The sequence below is a fragment of the Chelonoidis abingdonii genome, chromosome 10 (genome assembly GCF_003597395.2).
Source record: "Chelonoidis abingdonii isolate Lonesome George chromosome 10, CheloAbing_2.0, whole genome shotgun sequence".
NCBI classification, from domain to species: Eukaryota; Metazoa; Chordata; order Testudines; family Testudinidae; genus Chelonoidis; species Chelonoidis abingdonii.
In genome coordinates, this window is record NC_133778.1 from 45,265,909 (window position 1) to 45,283,102 (window position 17,194).

At 38.1% G+C, this 17,194-nt stretch overlaps 1 protein-coding gene across 3 annotated transcripts in view; it reads left to right on the forward strand.

The window, feature by feature from the left end:
- The window catches only part of GRB14 (growth factor receptor bound protein 14), a 61,924-nt gene that overhangs the window by 40,037 nt on the left and 4,693 nt on the right, over window positions 1–17,194 (forward strand). For all 3 annotated transcript variants that reach the window (XR_012656651.1, XR_012656652.1, XM_075070158.1), the window contains exons 3-5: window positions 4,392–4,513; window positions 6,452–6,526; window positions 15,769–15,909. Coding sequence is in view for 1 of the 3 variants with exons in the window: in XM_075070158.1 (XP_074926259.1) it covers window positions 4,392–4,513; window positions 6,452–6,526; window positions 15,769–15,909 (338 nt within the window). In the remaining 2 variants the exon portion in view is untranslated. The remainder of the gene's footprint in view (window positions 1–4,391; window positions 4,514–6,451; window positions 6,527–15,768; window positions 15,910–17,194) is intronic.

Sequence of the window (17,194 nt, forward strand, 5' to 3'; positions counted from 1 at the left end):
TAACTGCCTTGGCTCAGAACTATCACACCCATGAATCTGTGATTTTTTGTTTTTTTGTTCTTCTCCTTTTATACAGTTTAGGTGTTTTTTCCTTAGAGACCAGGAACTAGATGATCAGATGGACAATGGGTTTCTCCACAAGGCGAATCTTTCAAAGGTTTGGTCTGGAGGTGTGGAATTTGCATTCCCTCCCCAGGGTATTTCCCTAGGAAATCTATTTAATTTTGTTTTCCTCCAAAATATACTACTTATCTGGCCTATTGTTCTAAAATAGGCCTTTGAAGCTCAGAACACTTTGCAGGAGACATTTGTCATATCCACTCCCTAGAGATGTTACATACAATCCCACAATAATACATAACTATTTGCATTTTTAATACAATGAATTCCTAAAATACTTTAAACTTAATTCAGTAAGGTTTGTCCAGAACATTGTAGGAAATAGCCGCATCTGTCAGAGCTGTAGAACGGTGAGCAGTGGCACAAGCTAGAACCCACTTCTTCAGATGCACAGAGTGGAAAATACAGGAGCAGGTATAAATACATGAAAAGATGGGAGTTGCCTTACCAAGTGTGAGGTCAGTTTAATGAGACAATTCAGCTAACAGTAGGATACCAAGGGCAGAATAATAACTTTTGTAGTGGTAATGCGAGTGACCCATTTCAAAGAGTTGACAAGAATATGTGAGTAACAGTAGGGGGAAATTTAGTATCGGGGAAATTAGGTTTAGGTTTTGCAACGACCCAACCACTCCCAGTCTTTATTCAGGCCTAATGTGAGGGTGTCCAGTTTGCAAATTAATTCAAGTTCTGCAGTTTCACATTAGTCTGTTCTTGAAGTTTTTTTTCTTGAAGAATTGCCACTTTGAGGTCTGTTATTGAGTGACCAGGGAGACTGAAGTGTTCTCCTACTGGTTTTTGAATGTTATAATTCCTGATGTCAGATTTGTGTCCATTTATTCTTCGGCATAGAGACTGTCAGGTTTGGCCAATGTACATGGCAAAGGGGCATTGTAGACACATGATTGCATATATCACATTGGTAGATGTGCAGGTGAACGAGCCCCTGATGGTGTGGCTGATGTGGTTAGGTCCTAGGATGGTGTCCATTAAATAGATATGTGGACACCCTGGTGGTAGCTTCCAGAGTTGTTGTGGTTTTTTTTAAGTCAGTGAAGGTCATTTATTTCCCAAATCCTATTGTATTTAGTAGATTATGGTGAGCTGCTGCATTTTTCCTTTGGATTAGGTATGATGTAATAATAATAGCGGGTTTTCAGGACTAATGTCAAATGTTTAATTAAAGTCCCTTTAATTAAGGTGGTTTTTACCTTGTCACCATTTCATCAGAGGAAGCCAGTTTGGTGGATTATTTATAGCATTTATTTAAGAGCATAAACAACTATATGGTTAATTAATTTCTCAGACTTCCTTCAAGTGGTAAACAATATGAAAAATACATTGGGATGATATTATAAATAAAATTAGTCAATCAAGGAGTTAACCAATTTTGGTATGATTAACTAAAAAGATAACTGTTTAAGATGAACAATTGGTCTAATCATTGCATGAGCACTATCAGTATATGTGGCCTACAATGAGTCCACTTTTTTTTTTTCCTACTTGTAGAACTTAGCTGTGTGAATGTAATATCTCACTCAGTGGAGATTTGGAGACTTCTTGGCACAGTAATTAATCTAGGTATGCAGACTTGACCGTATTTGGGCTGTGGATAGTATTTCTTGTTTTGTGAAGGTGGATGTTGCCACAAGAAGTGACGACCATTGATGGAAAGAGGCTGCAATTGTACTCCTACCCTTTTAATTCTTTCTGGGCCAAGATATTCCAAAGTAATTTTTAAAAGATTTTGTGTACCCAACTTTAGATATCTTAATTAGGGTCTGATTCACAGAGGACAGGTGCTCCACATTTTCTATTTGGGGCCTCAAAATCACTTAACCCCTTTGAAAATCTTGGCCTTTGTGTTACAGCAAAAAAAAAATAATTTTTTTAAAGGGATAGAAGTGTACTGTTTTTCCTCTTTAAGATTGCTACTTCTGTCCAGTAGCATGCAAGCTGCCCCCATACACTAGCATGATGAGGGACAGCTGTCGCTAAGCTTGGTGCCCACCCTGGTGGACAGAACTGGGTGCGGTACAGCTGCACTGGAGGAGCTGCCTGGGCTGGGCTCTGACTCCTGTGAGTGGTGGCCTGGCAGGCTGCTGTGGTTCCTGGTAGAGCCCTGCAGCCTTGTATCCATGGATATTCACATCCTCAGGTACAAATTTTGTATCCGTGCAGAGCTCTGCTTTTAGTATTCATCCTGTCAACAGTTTGCTGTTGTACCTTTTAACACTGTCTCTCTGAGAAACTGAGAACTCTCCTGAACTCCTTTTCCCTTTTGATTTTATTTCCATGGGCCATTACCAACCACTTCTTTGAGTTTGGTGAAGTCTGCTTTTTTGAAGGCCATTGTCCTTATTTTGCTGCTTTTGCTCCTTTTTCTTAAGGTCACATAATCATCATTCATGATCACTTTCACCCAGATTACCTTCAACTTCAGATTCACAATGCTATTAGTCAGAATAACATCTAAAATGGCAGTTTTCCCTAGTTACCTCCTCCATCTTCTGAAACAAACATTTGTCTCCAGTGTATTTCAAGAATTTAATGGACATTTTGTGTTTTGCTGCATTGCAATCATTCTGTTCACACAGTCCTGGAAAGTAGTGTTGCGAGCTCACAATTTTATCACAAGTCTTGAGATATGTGGTGGTTCTTAAAGCCCCAGCTCCTGGACTAAAGTGACTATGTAAGAGTTTCAGTAATTTTTTTAAAATTAAACTTAAAGGCCTCATGATTATGGAATAAAGCATGAGAATATGAATTGGCTGTACCTTTAAAGGTTGAAAAACTAGAAGGAAAAGACATAGAACCCCGTTTCTCTCGCGCTCTCTCTCTCCCCTCTCTCTCTCTTTCTCTCTCTCATGTGTATTTTTAGAGCTTGACTATGGTGGTTTTTGTTTTTTTTGGTGCTCTTGCATTTTGGCAATACTTGGGGGTAGGGGGGGAGAAATAAAATAAAGTTGTTGTATAAAATTTGTATAACTGGCTGAGAGACCCAGGAACAGTAGTTGAAACTATTTTAAATTGTTGATTTGTTGGAACTAATTAGATTTGAAATTGACAGTGACCCTTTAAGTACAATTCAATAAAGTTCCAGAAAAAATATTCCCCACTTACATTTAAAATAACTTGTTTCCTCATTGGTTCATGCTGTCAGCAAAATGAAAATTGCCCACCAAAACTTTTTCCTGTGCACTTTTTCTTTGTAGCATGAATGTTACATAAGTTGTTTGGATTTTTTTAAATGTGATATCCAATGTACAGAAATCACAATCCTGCAAAGGGTTATGCATGGGCTTACCTTTACTCACTCTAAGTAGTCTCATTGAAATCAATGATAGTGCTCCTAGAGTTTGTAGTTAAGCACATGCATAACTCTTTGCAGGATTGGGGCCTTAAATTTAAAACCATGTAGTTTAGTATTTTTTTACATTGCAGGAAACTGTCAAAAATTAGATAAAAACAGCTTGCAGAGGAGATGCATTAGTATTCTGAAAATCTTTAGAAAACTCTGGAGCAGACATAGGCGGATTAATTGGTTATTTATTATCCATTTACATAAGTCCTTTGCCATTTTGTTTAGATTTTTCTAAATCCCCAATTACTGTAAAGTTAATTAGCAATCAGAACTGGTTTTCAAAAGGTTCAAATTCCCCACATGGCTTTGCAGATCTAAATGTCTGGCATCCAACCTAGCTAATGAGCTCACCTCTATACAAATGGGATCACTTCTAATATCTTTGCCAGCTCTTGAGTAATTCAGGATGAACTCTTCCAATGTGAAAAAATGCTTTATGAATGAATGTTGGGTGTTTTTGTAATGAACCATTCCCCTTAATTAATTTTGGCTCCAAGTCTCTAATTTCTCAAAGAAGGAAGTTATACAACTGAGAAGTCTAGCTGCCAAAATCACCATCTCTCTATTCCAAGCTTTTTAAAAATGTTACAGTATGTAATAAGTTGGCTTTGGAAGAGGCAATACCTCATTTTGCATTTATGTGAGAGATTTTAAAACTTATTGGTGTTTGAGGAAAAGGAGGAGGAAATTCGCTTCCTAACCTACTGCAGACATTCATGTTTCATGAGCAGAGTTGGTGTATAAAAAAGCACTGTATAGAATACTGACCTTGGTGACAAAATGTAAAACAGACTTGATGAATTGGAGGTGTTCACGTTGGGTTGAACATAACTCTTCATTTGTTCTCATAGGTTTACCGTGATGGTGGGCTTGTGTGCAAGGCTAAGTATTTTTCTTTGTTTTACAGAAAGAATTCTAGAAGACCACGAATTGGTAATTGAAATTCAGTCAAACTGGGGAATCGAAGAAGAAAATAGACTGTATTTTAGAAAAAACTATGCCAAATATGAGTTTTTTAAACACCCAGTGGTAAGTCTGTCTTCTTGAAAGCACTGTTTGGGGAGCTGCTACTGCTGCCTGACATCTGAAGCCATGTGGCATAGTGATGACATCTGAAGCCATGTGGCATAGTGATGAGGGAAAATGCCAGAAATGCAGGAGAACTTAGTGAGCCTTAAAATGAAATCTACCTGTGACCTGTTAAAAGGAAAGGAAGAATCACTATAGGTATGTTTATGCCAGAGCTGGAAGGTGTAAATTCCAACTTGAGGAGACATGCCTGCATTAGCTCCAATTGCACTGGTGTTCTAAAAATAGCAGTGTAGTCGCCACAGCGTGAGCTCTGGGAAGGGCTAGCTGCCAGAGTACAAATCTATGGTCTCCAACAAGGTCGTACTTATGGCAGCTCCCCTGCTACGCCCCATCACCCTGTTCCCCACTGTGACTACACTCTAGTTTACCACACTAGCTTGATCAGAGCTAATGCGGGTATGTCTCCTCAAGCTGGAATTTACACCTTCCAGCTGTGGTGCAGACATACCTTTAGGGACCTGTGTGTATTATCTTGAGCAAATCACTTAATCACTCTCTCCCTTAGTTCCGTGTTTCTGAATGAGGATAACTACATCTCAGAGATGTTGCTAAATTAATTAATAGTGGGGGGTCAGATATTATAGTGGTCCATGGAAATGACTTTATATAATTATACCCAGTACATTGCATGACCATGGTCAACCGGCTTTGGTGGGCAATATAGACTAACCAATCAGGGCCCAACTAGCTAACCAATCAGGGCCCAACAAGAAAGGTATGATCCCAAGAGGAGGTGGAATTTAGAACACTGTATCAAAAACACTTAACTCTTAATTAATCCTAAAAATAATACACACGATCATTTGGAATGAAAGTCTCTGGTGACCCAGCTACTTTACATACTTTGAAGGATTTAATTTGGGAATTGTCCAGCTATTATAAAAGACTATAATTTTAGATCTGGGGCCAAATCCTCAACTGATGTAAAAGTACATAGCTACAGTTCAGTCAGTGGAGCTGACTTACACCAGCTCTAGCCTATAATATCTTTTTATTTTTTATTTTTGCAAGTTTCCACCATTTGATCCATATTAATATCATATAGAATAAAGAGAGCATTCACAGTAAATCAGAGAGGATGTTTTCTGCATTAGTAAAAGATAGCATAAAATATATTGACCAACATTTTGTTTCAATATGATTCAAGTAAATGTTTTTGACAGTGTATTCCACTTATTTCCTCCTTCCACTGGGATACCATATCAAATTCAACAAAATGTCCCTTTTAAAATGCATTTCCCCTCTTCCTAGATAATAATATATTGATGCCTAGGGCCAGCCTATGCAGCAAGAAGGGGAGGGTGAATGATTACCTGACAATCTAAGGTTATATCTACACTGGAAAAAAACAAACAAAAAACAAAAATAACAAACTAGAACCTGGCAACAAGTATGAGCCTGAGTCAACAGACTTGGCTCATGGGACTTGTGCGGGTTTCAAACCCTGGACTCCAGCCTAAGTAGGAACATCTATACTGCTGCTTTAGCCTCATAGTGTGAGCTGAGTCAGTTGACTCAGGCTCTGAGACCCACTGACACAGGTTTTTTGTAGTATAGACATACCCTAAGTATGGGCCTTCCTGCAGTCTGACTTGACTCAGCAGATCCTTGTCCCTGCATTGAAATCTTAAAAACAAACAAATAAAAAAAAACTTTGAAGTTTGCTCTCACAACTCAGCAGGTGAATCTAAAAGGTACCACAATTTGAGGCTATTTTAATGCCCCCCCTTCCTAAATTGTTTGAGAGTGGGGAAATCTCATTGTCTTTTTGCTCTGTGCAATTGAGTGGTGGATGTATTTATGTGTCTAAGAGAAATATGAAGTTGTTTGTATTCACATTTACAGACGTTTTAATAATACATTCTATTGTAACAGAATTATTTTCCAGAGCATATGGTGTCGTTGTCAAGCGAGACTAGTGGAGTGATAAGCCACACACAGATATTACAGGTATGCAGTATTTGCATTAAGATAAACCAATTCACAGCAGAATACCTCAATTTCAGGTGTCTAGTTTGTGTGTACATAGTATTTTGTCACTGACAGGATTGTAGTGACCTATTGGACTAGAGAGACGTGTTGTCATGAAACATAAAGATAATATTCCCCCACTGATATAACTGCACCTGGAATGATTCAGTTTTGGGGAATTCATTGCCATAAAGATATTGACCAATTGGAGACAGTTCAGAAAAGAACAAAATGCAGCAAAAAATGGTTAGGATCAGTTGGGTGGAGTATCTTACAAGAAATGATTGAAAGATTTAAAGTAGTGTAGCCAGTCTAAAAGGATGGGAATTCAACAGTCCTCAACTGTTTAAAAGTGGTATATGCAAAAGAAAACAAGGAGTTTGTTAATACATTACAAGTGTTAAAACCTTTAAAAATCAGGCCATTTTTCTTTTGCTGCCTAAATATGGATTTCAGAGTCTAACTTTAGGCACCTATGTTTCAAAATGTTGGCCTCTGTGCTAATAGAATTTAGCATCTCTTTATCTCAAACGTGATCTGGTAGTTTGAAAGAAATATTTGACTTATTTTTGTAAACTAAATGATATCTACTAAATACCTATGTGCAGAGTAAGTTTAAGGCCTGTGTACCATTAAGTCACTTAAGTCCTCAAATATAGTGTTTAGACAGTGAATAGCTTGTATGCTGGCCTTCTGCACAGGGGTCAGTTCTACCCCAAGTATAAGATTACAGGTTAACTTGTAAATCAGTCAAAACTGGATAAACCTGTATTTCATGTTACTATTTTTGTTACATTGTATTGTCTGATTATTTATGTTTGGTTCAATAGGACTTGCTAGACATTAAGTACAGAACGCCTTTGTGAATTAAAAAGTCATCATGCACATTTCAGCAAAAGCCATTCGGTAGATCATTTACACTATGCCACTCTTTCCTTGGAAACTTTCATTAAGACAAGTTAATGGGCTTGCATTATTATCTGTGACATGCTTGGTCAAGTATCAAGAGACATATTCGTTTTAACAACCCAGTTTTGAAATTCTCTTATAGTTTTCTGTGGGTTGAGCTATGTGCAAGTAAAATATTCTCCAGCTATGTGTTAAACATTTTTCTTGCCTTTTGTTACAAAGCAAGAGTAAGAAAAGGCAAGAATTCTGGCTCCTTCCTTTTAACGCAAATAGCTAAAATACCCAAAAATGTACTGATTTTGTTTTCCTTAGTTATTCTCTAATAGTCATAGAAATGTAGGGGTGAAGGGGACCTCAAGAGGTCATCTAATCCTGCCCCCTGCACAGAGGCAGGACCAAGTATACCTAGACTATCTCTGACAGGTGTTTTTCCAGCCTGTTCTTAAAAACCTCCAGTGACAGGAATTCCAGAGCCTCCCTTGGAGGCATATTCTGGTGCTTAGCTATCAGATGTGCATTGATTTGTAAAAATTGTTTCTGGTAGTGCTTCCCAAAGAGTGAGAGGTTTAATCCCTGCCCCCAACAAGACTTAAGCCTAAAGAAGAAGGTGAAGGGAGCGCGATGCATAGATGGTACGTGGCTGTGTCATAGTCTACTTTAGGGAGGCACAGTATTTGTGCATATGTTTCTTGGGCATTGAGTGTGGAATCAGTTAGCATAGCTCACGTTCTGGGTTTTCATGAATGTGATCAAATTTAAACACAAAAAATTAATGGAGCAAATGGATTTTAAACCTGAGGCCTTTACAATAAAGTTAATAGAATATTCTGATATTTCATTTTTGTCTGTTTCTTTGAGAAATTATAGATCTCATAGTATAAATGGATTTATTTATAGTTCACCTATTTCTGGTAATTAAATGTGAACCTGATGTCTTCAAATGTAATTTAAAATCAGATTTTTTTACTTGTAAAACCTATTCAGTAGCTTGCACCATAGTTTACTATGGAAACTCCCCCCCAACCTTTTCAATAACAGTATATGGATAAAATCTCATGTTGTTAGTTCTTACAAATACTCCCATTGAGTTAATCATGTGAATAGGATTAGGCCCCATTTGAGCTAATTTGGATAATGAGTGAAATCCTAATCCCATTGAAGTAAATGGTAGTTTTGCTATTGACTTTGATAGGAGCTAAGAGTTCATCTTTTACTTATATGAATAACACTTCTCTGTTCTTGTACTATTCAAAACTTTTGACTGCAGTGTTTTTTGGGACCAGGATTAATTTTTTTCACGCTGAAGAATATTGTTAATTATTTTTGTACTTTGAGAGTAACAATTTCACAATTGTTAGTCTATAAAATTATCCTGATGATTATGCTTTTCAACTTTTTCTTTAAAGGTAGCTCTATTCTCCCCAAGTCCAATTCAATAGATGAAATTGATATTCAGGTTCTGTAGGTGTACTTTGAGTTCAGAGTGCAAATCTTCTATTGACTAATTTAGCTGCTTCTTTCTTATTGCCTTTTCAGCAGAATGCAAATACATTAGAAAACATGTGTAGACAGCATATGTACAAGCCATTTTTCACAAGCAATGAAATGAAGTATTTTTATCTAAATGTAGAATATATGTTAAAGAACAGGGCACATTTCCTTTCTAGACAATTAAAATAGTTTTTGTGTGAAATACATACACAAAAATGATGATAAAAGAGCATGAAGGCTGCAAAGCACTCAATTCTGGCATGTCTTAACTTTTGAGTACTTGACTTTCCAATCTTATTGTTCTCTTTAAAGTAGTTTCATGTGTGTAATTTCTGAGGTTCTAAAAAAGTGAAAAACAGAACATTAATCCCATGGGAACAGCCACATGGGACATCAGCAGGGTTTGAGCCTTTAGATCCACTTCACAGACCTTCGCTAGTAGAGCTAATGAAGTTACTGATACCAACAGTAAGCTGTCATCCTTTATGGGCTAGCCACTAGAGCTGGATGAAACATACACTTTGCCAGAGGGTTTCACAGATATTTGCTGACCATAGAGAAATGCTGAGACTCAGGAATCTTGAGGAATCTCCCCTCAAACATGACGCCTTTTGCCCTGTCCTTTTTTCTCCCCCTTATCACCGCCAGCTCCTTGTCTCATTCCCATTTCTCACTCCTCTGTGCTCCTCACTCCAGGCCCCATCTCCTGCTCTGGTCTCCTCAGCAGAGTCTTAGTCTCCTTTATCTCCCGTCTTGGCTTTTATTCCCAGTCTCCCTCCTAGGCTCTTTTCCCCAGTATGTCCCCACTACCTCTTGCTCCTCATCTGATCTCAGTCTTCTCCGTCTGGCTCCTACATCCAGTCTCCTTGCACATCCAGGCCCAAACTTCCACAGACCTCCCACTCCCAGTCTCTTCTCAACCCATCTCACTTCCTTGTCCCAGTCTACTTTCTTCACTGCCCTCCTCACTGCCTTCTGTCCCCTCTGCAGTCCAGACAGGCTGCCATACTGCCTGGGAATTAGCAGGGGGAGCATTGAGTGTCAGTCTCCTTGGTCTCAGTTCTGATGCTTGGTGCTGCAGCATCCAGGAGTGGCAATTACAGGGAAAATCCTGCTTACCTCCCTATAGCTTGGGGCTGGAGCATGCCCCGTTCAGACAGAATCTGGAAAGTTCACTTGTCAAGTCTCTACTGAGCATGTGTGAGCTGTTTCCCCCCACCCCCTCTCCAAGGTGTATAAACGGAGGTAGCTGGGAGTTATTTCACAAAATGTTTGTTTTCAGAAGATGCTACTTTGTCAGAACCTAAACTTTTTGTGGAAAAGTGTCTCAGGGGATGGGGAGAGAGATGATTATCTAAAAGCCCAGTGGATAGGACACTCACCTGGAATGTAGGAGACCCAGGTTCAAGTCCCTGCTCTGAATCAGCCAGAACAGCACCTTTCACATCCCATGTCACTGTTCACCAGAATGTTAGCTTTTTGGGGTGTCTTTCTGGTTTTTCATAAACATTTTTGATAGGGCTTGGTTTTGCCTCAAAGCAGAATGGGAAAACTTCTTTCCACCCAACTCTGTTTATAACCTGGCCAAATCTGGGCTGGTTTTCCATGGCAACAGCAAAGGTGACTTCCTGCCAAATTTCACTTCTCTGCTCCAAAGAATGAAGGCATTATAACTTTGCAACAAACATGGTGAAATGGTTTTAAGATGGGCAAACCAATATATTTTTCCATAACCTTTTACGGCGAAATTGATGAACTACTTTTGCAGAAATGTTCCAAAAATATTCCCCCGGAGGCAGATGCCCAGCATGGAAAATTTCAGCATGGATAGGTAAAGTTTGGCAAAGTTTGAAGCAACTGAAAACTGGGCTTTATAATGGGAGTCGTTAGGCAACGTCACCTGTTTACTGTGCTACCAGCTCTGCCTCAGCCCGAAATATTGTTTTTTCAGTTAGTAATTTTCAAAGATATTTCCAAAATATACCCACAACTTATATGCTTAATGTGCACATATAACCCTCCATTTGTGCCTGCATTATCACCAATTTGCTTGCAAGAGGGCGTGCTCACTAATTTCTTGGAACATTTTTGGAGGCAATTCTTAAATATTGACCAATAGTAACACACATGGAGCAATAAGGAAGCTTTCAACACCAAATTTGATTTTGTGGGACTGAGTTAAAATCTGAGCAATTAAGTAGAAACTTAAAAGCAGTCTGGGTACAAACTGGATACAAAATTGGGTACAATTCAGATCTGAAAGTTTAAAAAAAGAAGTTGGCTTCCTCTGAAATTAGTGTTCATCCTATTCTGTGAGAGTCAGGGTCTCTGCTCAAGAAGCAAGACGGTGCATCTAACTTCAAGGGCACTGTTAACACCTCTAGCACTTCAGAAGTTTCATTGTAAGTTTGAGGGATATATATGAATAAGTTCATATAATGGGAAACATAACTTTAGGCCTAGATGTTCTCATGCAAGAACATCCACCTCTTGTAACTTTCCTCTTCCTTGGTTTTTATGTTCATCTCAGACATTTGAGTTTGCGTCCTCCTGTCATCCACTGAATTCATCTCTCTTTAAATAGGCTTTATGATGTCCAAACCAAGCTATAAATTCTGATGCTGTTGTATACTAGAATCTGTAATACACAATGACATTTTACACCAATGATATTTACAGTTCATTTGCTATAAATCATATCATATATATCTCAACCCTATACAGTAAAATAAATTGAATATTACTGCATTTTATATAACCAACACATCCTTTTTTTTAATTTTCTGTACTTTTTATCCAATGTTACTTGGCTCCTTAATAAAGTTTTTATTTGTCGTTGATAATTTCTTCCAGCTTTAATAAACTTTGGTCTTAACTTGGTTGGATTTTCCTCAGAATATGTTTATCCATCCTACTATCTTTTACAACTCCATAAACTGAAGAGCAGGTTATTCTCCTCATTGTCTAGGATTTTCAGTATTCTTTCATTGTGGCAGTAATGATTTTGTCAGATGCTGTTAGTCATGATGTGTCTTGCTATACAGTCTTTTGCTATCTGGGAAGAAAAAAAACAGATGATTTAGTCTTGCCTCATTACAAGTATTGTTGTTGTGAACTACTTTAAATTGATAACACTAGTGTGGGTGCAACATTGACTGCTAAAGCAGAGCTTTGTATTGCTTTCAGTAACGTTAGCCTGCAGTTCAAGGAATGAGGTTTTGGTTATCATTTTGTCATGCGTATCTTCCTAGTGAGAGGATAGGTACAAGGATAGAAGGGGTCTTATGGGGTTAGGGAGCCATTAATTGAGTCTTCAGACAAAATGGGCAAGGTATTAAAATTAAGAGCTAGTATGGAAAGGAGGGGAGAGAGATTCTTCTCCACAATCTCGATGAAGAAAATCAACAGCTGGCCTGTACTAGAAAGTTAGATTGACCTAGCTGTATCATTCAGGCATGTAAGCCCCAGTGTAGGCAATGCTAGGATGACTGAAGAATTCTTCTGTTGACCTAGTTACTGCTTTTGAGAGGTGGATTTACTGCAGCAACTGAAGAATACCTTTTGTCACTGTTGTAAGAATCTATACCACAGCACTGCAGCAGTGCAACTCTTTCAAACTCTCCTAAAGCCTCCCTTTGAAATTGGTCTGTAGGATTAAATTACAACTTTAATATAGTCTTTTTATTCACTATCACATGTGCCTGAAAAAAATGTATTTGTATGTTTACGTTATTCATCTTCCTCTTTGTCATATGCCATAAAACCTTCTTAACCTCGATAATATCTCAAAGACACATACACTCTCAAGTTGGGATTAGAACGTCTTTGCTTCAAACTTCTTGCTTCTAGAAGCCAGCATTATTTGATATTTGTGGGCTCATCAAGCAATGTTCAAAACCAAAAGCAATAAGAAAGCAAAATTAGTGTTTCCTTCTTTTCACTAATCACAATTTTTATGCCTCCTTCGAGTGCACTCTTGCATGATAAATCTCACTTATGGCTGCTGAAATGGAGCTGTATTGTGGAACAGTGCCTACATTGCAATGGAGATGTCAGTCCCTTCAGCTGTGAACAATGCTGGAAAACCATTCATGTAAGCAGCTCTAGGTCCTGATTCTGAGACTGTTCTGTGCATGAATAGTCTTATTGATGGGACTGTTGACATAGAGGACCCTGAGTATTCTGCAATTCTGTGGGCAAAAATTTTACTGAAGAGTTTGACCTTTGCTGCAGAATTGTGCTCCATAATCTTTCCTTTCCATTTAAAATATGTTTCTAGTTCTTACGGCCATTGGGCAGACCTCAGAAAAATGAAGAGAATGGTAATTAAAGCAATGTGCCTGCCTGAATCTATAGCAAGACTGAAACAATAACTCTGAGATACAAACAGCTCTAATATAATTCAAGGCTCTGTGGGTTCAGTGATTCTGTAGCCATAAGAACTTAGCATATTCCCATGGGATTAGCCATTTTTCTGCAACCAGGTGCCTGATACTTTGTTCTGTCTTCCTGCTCTCCTGGATTCTGCCTGCAACTTTTTGTCTCCAGCTTTCACTACAAGAGGAAGTTAATTGGCTCATAGCTTACAGATTCTAAGTCCAGATAATCTAGTCTGACCTCCTGTATAACACAGGCCATTGAACTTCCCCAAAATAATTTGCAGAGCATAACTTTTAGAAAAAACATCTAATCTTGATTTAAAAATTGTCAGTGATGGAGAATCCACCATGACCCTTGGTGAACTGTTCCAATGGCTAATTACTCTCACCATTAAAAATTTACTCCTTATTTCCAGTTTTAGTGCATGCTTCTTACTCTGTGACATGAAGCCATCCTATTGCTGGGATGCTACAACAGGTGTCCAACATTCAGACAATGAGCAGGGAGCCTCAGAAATACAAGTTCATGAGCTAGACAGCTTGGAGAAAAGTACAAATGCCAAGACTCTGGAGCCACAGAGATGAGCCACTGCAGCTAGCTACAGCATTCTCCCTTCCTTTCCACACAGGAGGGGAAGGTGGTTCTGACCTGACTGCCTAGAAAACTTTGTGCATAGTCCAGGCCCATGGTGTGGAGATTGCCACAAAAAAACCACATCCTGAAATAACAGTCATAGAAAACAATAATTTTATTTTAATATTTGCTGTTGTGTGTGTTTGGGATGTGGGAATGAAGGGCATTGCATGATAGAAAAATGTAATATTGCTTCAGAACATAAGTTTATGATGCACAATTTGCTGCAGAGTGCATAAAGTTACATATCTGCTTAAGACTTTGCAGGATCATGGTTATTGTGTATCAGACAAATTACTATGTTAGTAGGAGAACATATTTTATATACTCGATCATAAGCTGTTTTGTTTATAAGCCGACCCACCCAAGATGGATAAGTAAAAATGGAAATTTTTTATGACCCATTCATTAACCGACCCTATAATTCAGGGTCAGCAAACTTTGGCTCCTGGGCCATCAGGATAAGCCGTTGGTGGGCCGAGACGGTTTGTCTACCTCGACTGTCTGCAGGCACGGAGGTAAACCTAAGTAAACAAAGTGTCCTGACCTGTGAGCGGCTTACCCTGATGGGCCAGGATAGCAACCGGTGGGGAAATTTGGGGTGGGAAGAGAAGCTGGGAGTCAGGATAGTAACCCCAAAGGACTCCAAGATGAGAGATTTATATGAGGGAAATGGATTGAGAACCCCTGGCCTGGAACTGAATCTGTTTCTTGGGTTGAATTAGGAAGTGTTCTAGTATCTGATACAATTTCTTGGGCATTCTGTCAAATTTTCAAAAGGCATGATATATTCCTTTAGAAAATTCAATACAAACAGCAAAGGCAATGTATTGAACTAAAAATGAATGCTCTTTATGAAATATATGTACCTTTATCTTTCTATTAAAGGCCAATTCCCTCATCATAAATGGTGTTTGCTTCTCTGTGGCTTCAATGTTTGTAAAACTGTAGTGTCACATTGGCACAGAATGTTGTGGTAACATACTGTGTAGATATCTGCAAACTATCCTAGAGAATAACAACATTTTTACTTTGTCAAGGACTTGGAATATTTCTGTCTAACATATTTGCAAAATAATATAGCTACATTTTTTTTTCCTCTAGGAGGAAGGCCTTTCTCCTGAGGGTTTGAAATTAACTTTGATTTAAGGGTCACTTTATGTGTACTTTAATTTTCAGTCAGTGCTCAAAGTGTGCATGTTTGGATTTTTGTGTGGTAGAGAGAGAGAGAGGGGTTGTGTGTATAAATGGTGATATGCTCCCTCACCCCCAAATGATGGCATGTGCCTACCTCTTATAAAGTTGTTTCCTTTCCAGTGGTTTTTCAGCTGGCAGGAGTTAGAATTGGGAGATATGGCATTAACCCACCACTTCTAAAAACAGAACAAAAACAAACAAAATACCCTAGAGCATTATTTTTAATTTAAACTTACAAACTACTGCCAGGAATATCTATCTGAGCTCTTCAAGTTTTGTAGAAGGCTGTTCTTTCTTTCAGGGTGCAAGAACTTAGGTTTTATGTTTTATATAGTGTTATTTATTGCCTTCTCTAAATTTCTGATGATCTTTGAAGGTTTAACCTCCTCATTGAGTTACCAGAAGGTTGTTCAGTGTCTTTTTATGCTGTTGTAAGTAGATCATCCCACTGTTTTGAGGCATGTATATAATTTTCCATTTTTGAAGTGTGTATTTTCACCATTTAAGCATTTAAAATTTTACTATAATGTTGGCAAAACTGTTGAATAGTATGTCAATAGAAGAGAAAGCTGGCTTCAGGTGGGAAACACATATGCAATATTTTGTTTCAGATGTTCCTAAGTTCCAGCACATATCCTGAAATTCATGGTTATTTGCACGCAAAGGAGCAAGGGAAGAAATCATCATGGAAAAAATTATACTTTCTTTTGAGAAGATCTGGCCTGTATTTTTCCACTAAAGGGGCATCAAAGGTAAGACTAAAATATGACAGAGAGCAATAAGATAGGGCAAGCATGTATTTTCATTTGCAGTAGTTTTTGCCTAATTTTATTTCAATCCATGGTAATTAAAGGAAAAAAAACCTTGCTCCCAAATTTCCTGTTCAAATGTTCATTCTAAGGATACAACGCGATTGGTGGGAGTAAGGATATGTAAGAACAGGGCTTCGGAATAAATTAGAATTTCTTGTATAAACCTGAGTACTCTGGCCTAACAAGTTTGGTTCATTCCAAATATATTAATTTAAATTTATTTTTCAGTCAGGCAACACCAGAGCTCTTTAAAAATAAATTCTGCATTTCAGATCTACTGATTAAGAATTCTGAAGGGTGAGAACATAAGCAAATGTTAATTGTTGTTCCTGAATATACCATTTGGACCTGTCTTTCAGAGAATTTATTTATTTTTAAGCAAACGACAGGAGAAAATTTGCGTAAAAATAATTTGTAGGAAAATTTTTGAGCACCTCAATTTTTATCATGACCCTCTGTATCCATACCTCCTCCCCGCTTTACTTGTTCATTTTTTTTGGTCTGTAATGGAAGCATAGCTATTGACACCTCTGTTAAACAGGGTGCTTTGGAGATGAGAGAACTTTTTATGTAACCCACTTAAAATAAAGATTTTGTTAGTCTGAACTTCTGTGTTAGCTGTCAACGTATTTCCACAGCTGTCCTCATTTAACTGAGGACACGAAGCAAACAAACGAAACTTGACTGGTTTCAACTTGAGGAAAGGAATTAATATTTAGAATGGGACTGGACAGTAATTGCTAAAATATGTTTTCTTGCTTATGATGTGTTTTAAACAAGGGAATTAAAAATAAACTGCAAAGTGACTTCAACAGTTCTTGCATTTTAAGATGTAATGAATCATTAAGCATTATGGCTTATAGCTCATGTATGCTTTTCCAGAAATCAGTTCATTGGTGCTACATATTTTTCTCGCAGAAAACTGAAAGTTCGCTTTTTGGCTTTGTCTGGTTTTGAGCACTTTCCTCTGCTGCAGCAGGTAGAATGTTCAGTGGCCTTTTTCTGGATTTCTTCAGCCAGTTCAACTTCTCCTGTCTCAGTATCAGGCTGCCATTTGGAACAAGATAAGAGCTTGGGGGCAGGGGGGAAGCTGTTCTAGACTTGATTTTAACAAATAGGGAGGAACTTGTTGAGAATTTGAAAGTAGAAGGAAGCTTCGGTGAAAGTGATCATGAAATCATAGAGTTTGCAATTCTAAGGAAGGGTAGAAGGGAGTACAGCAAAA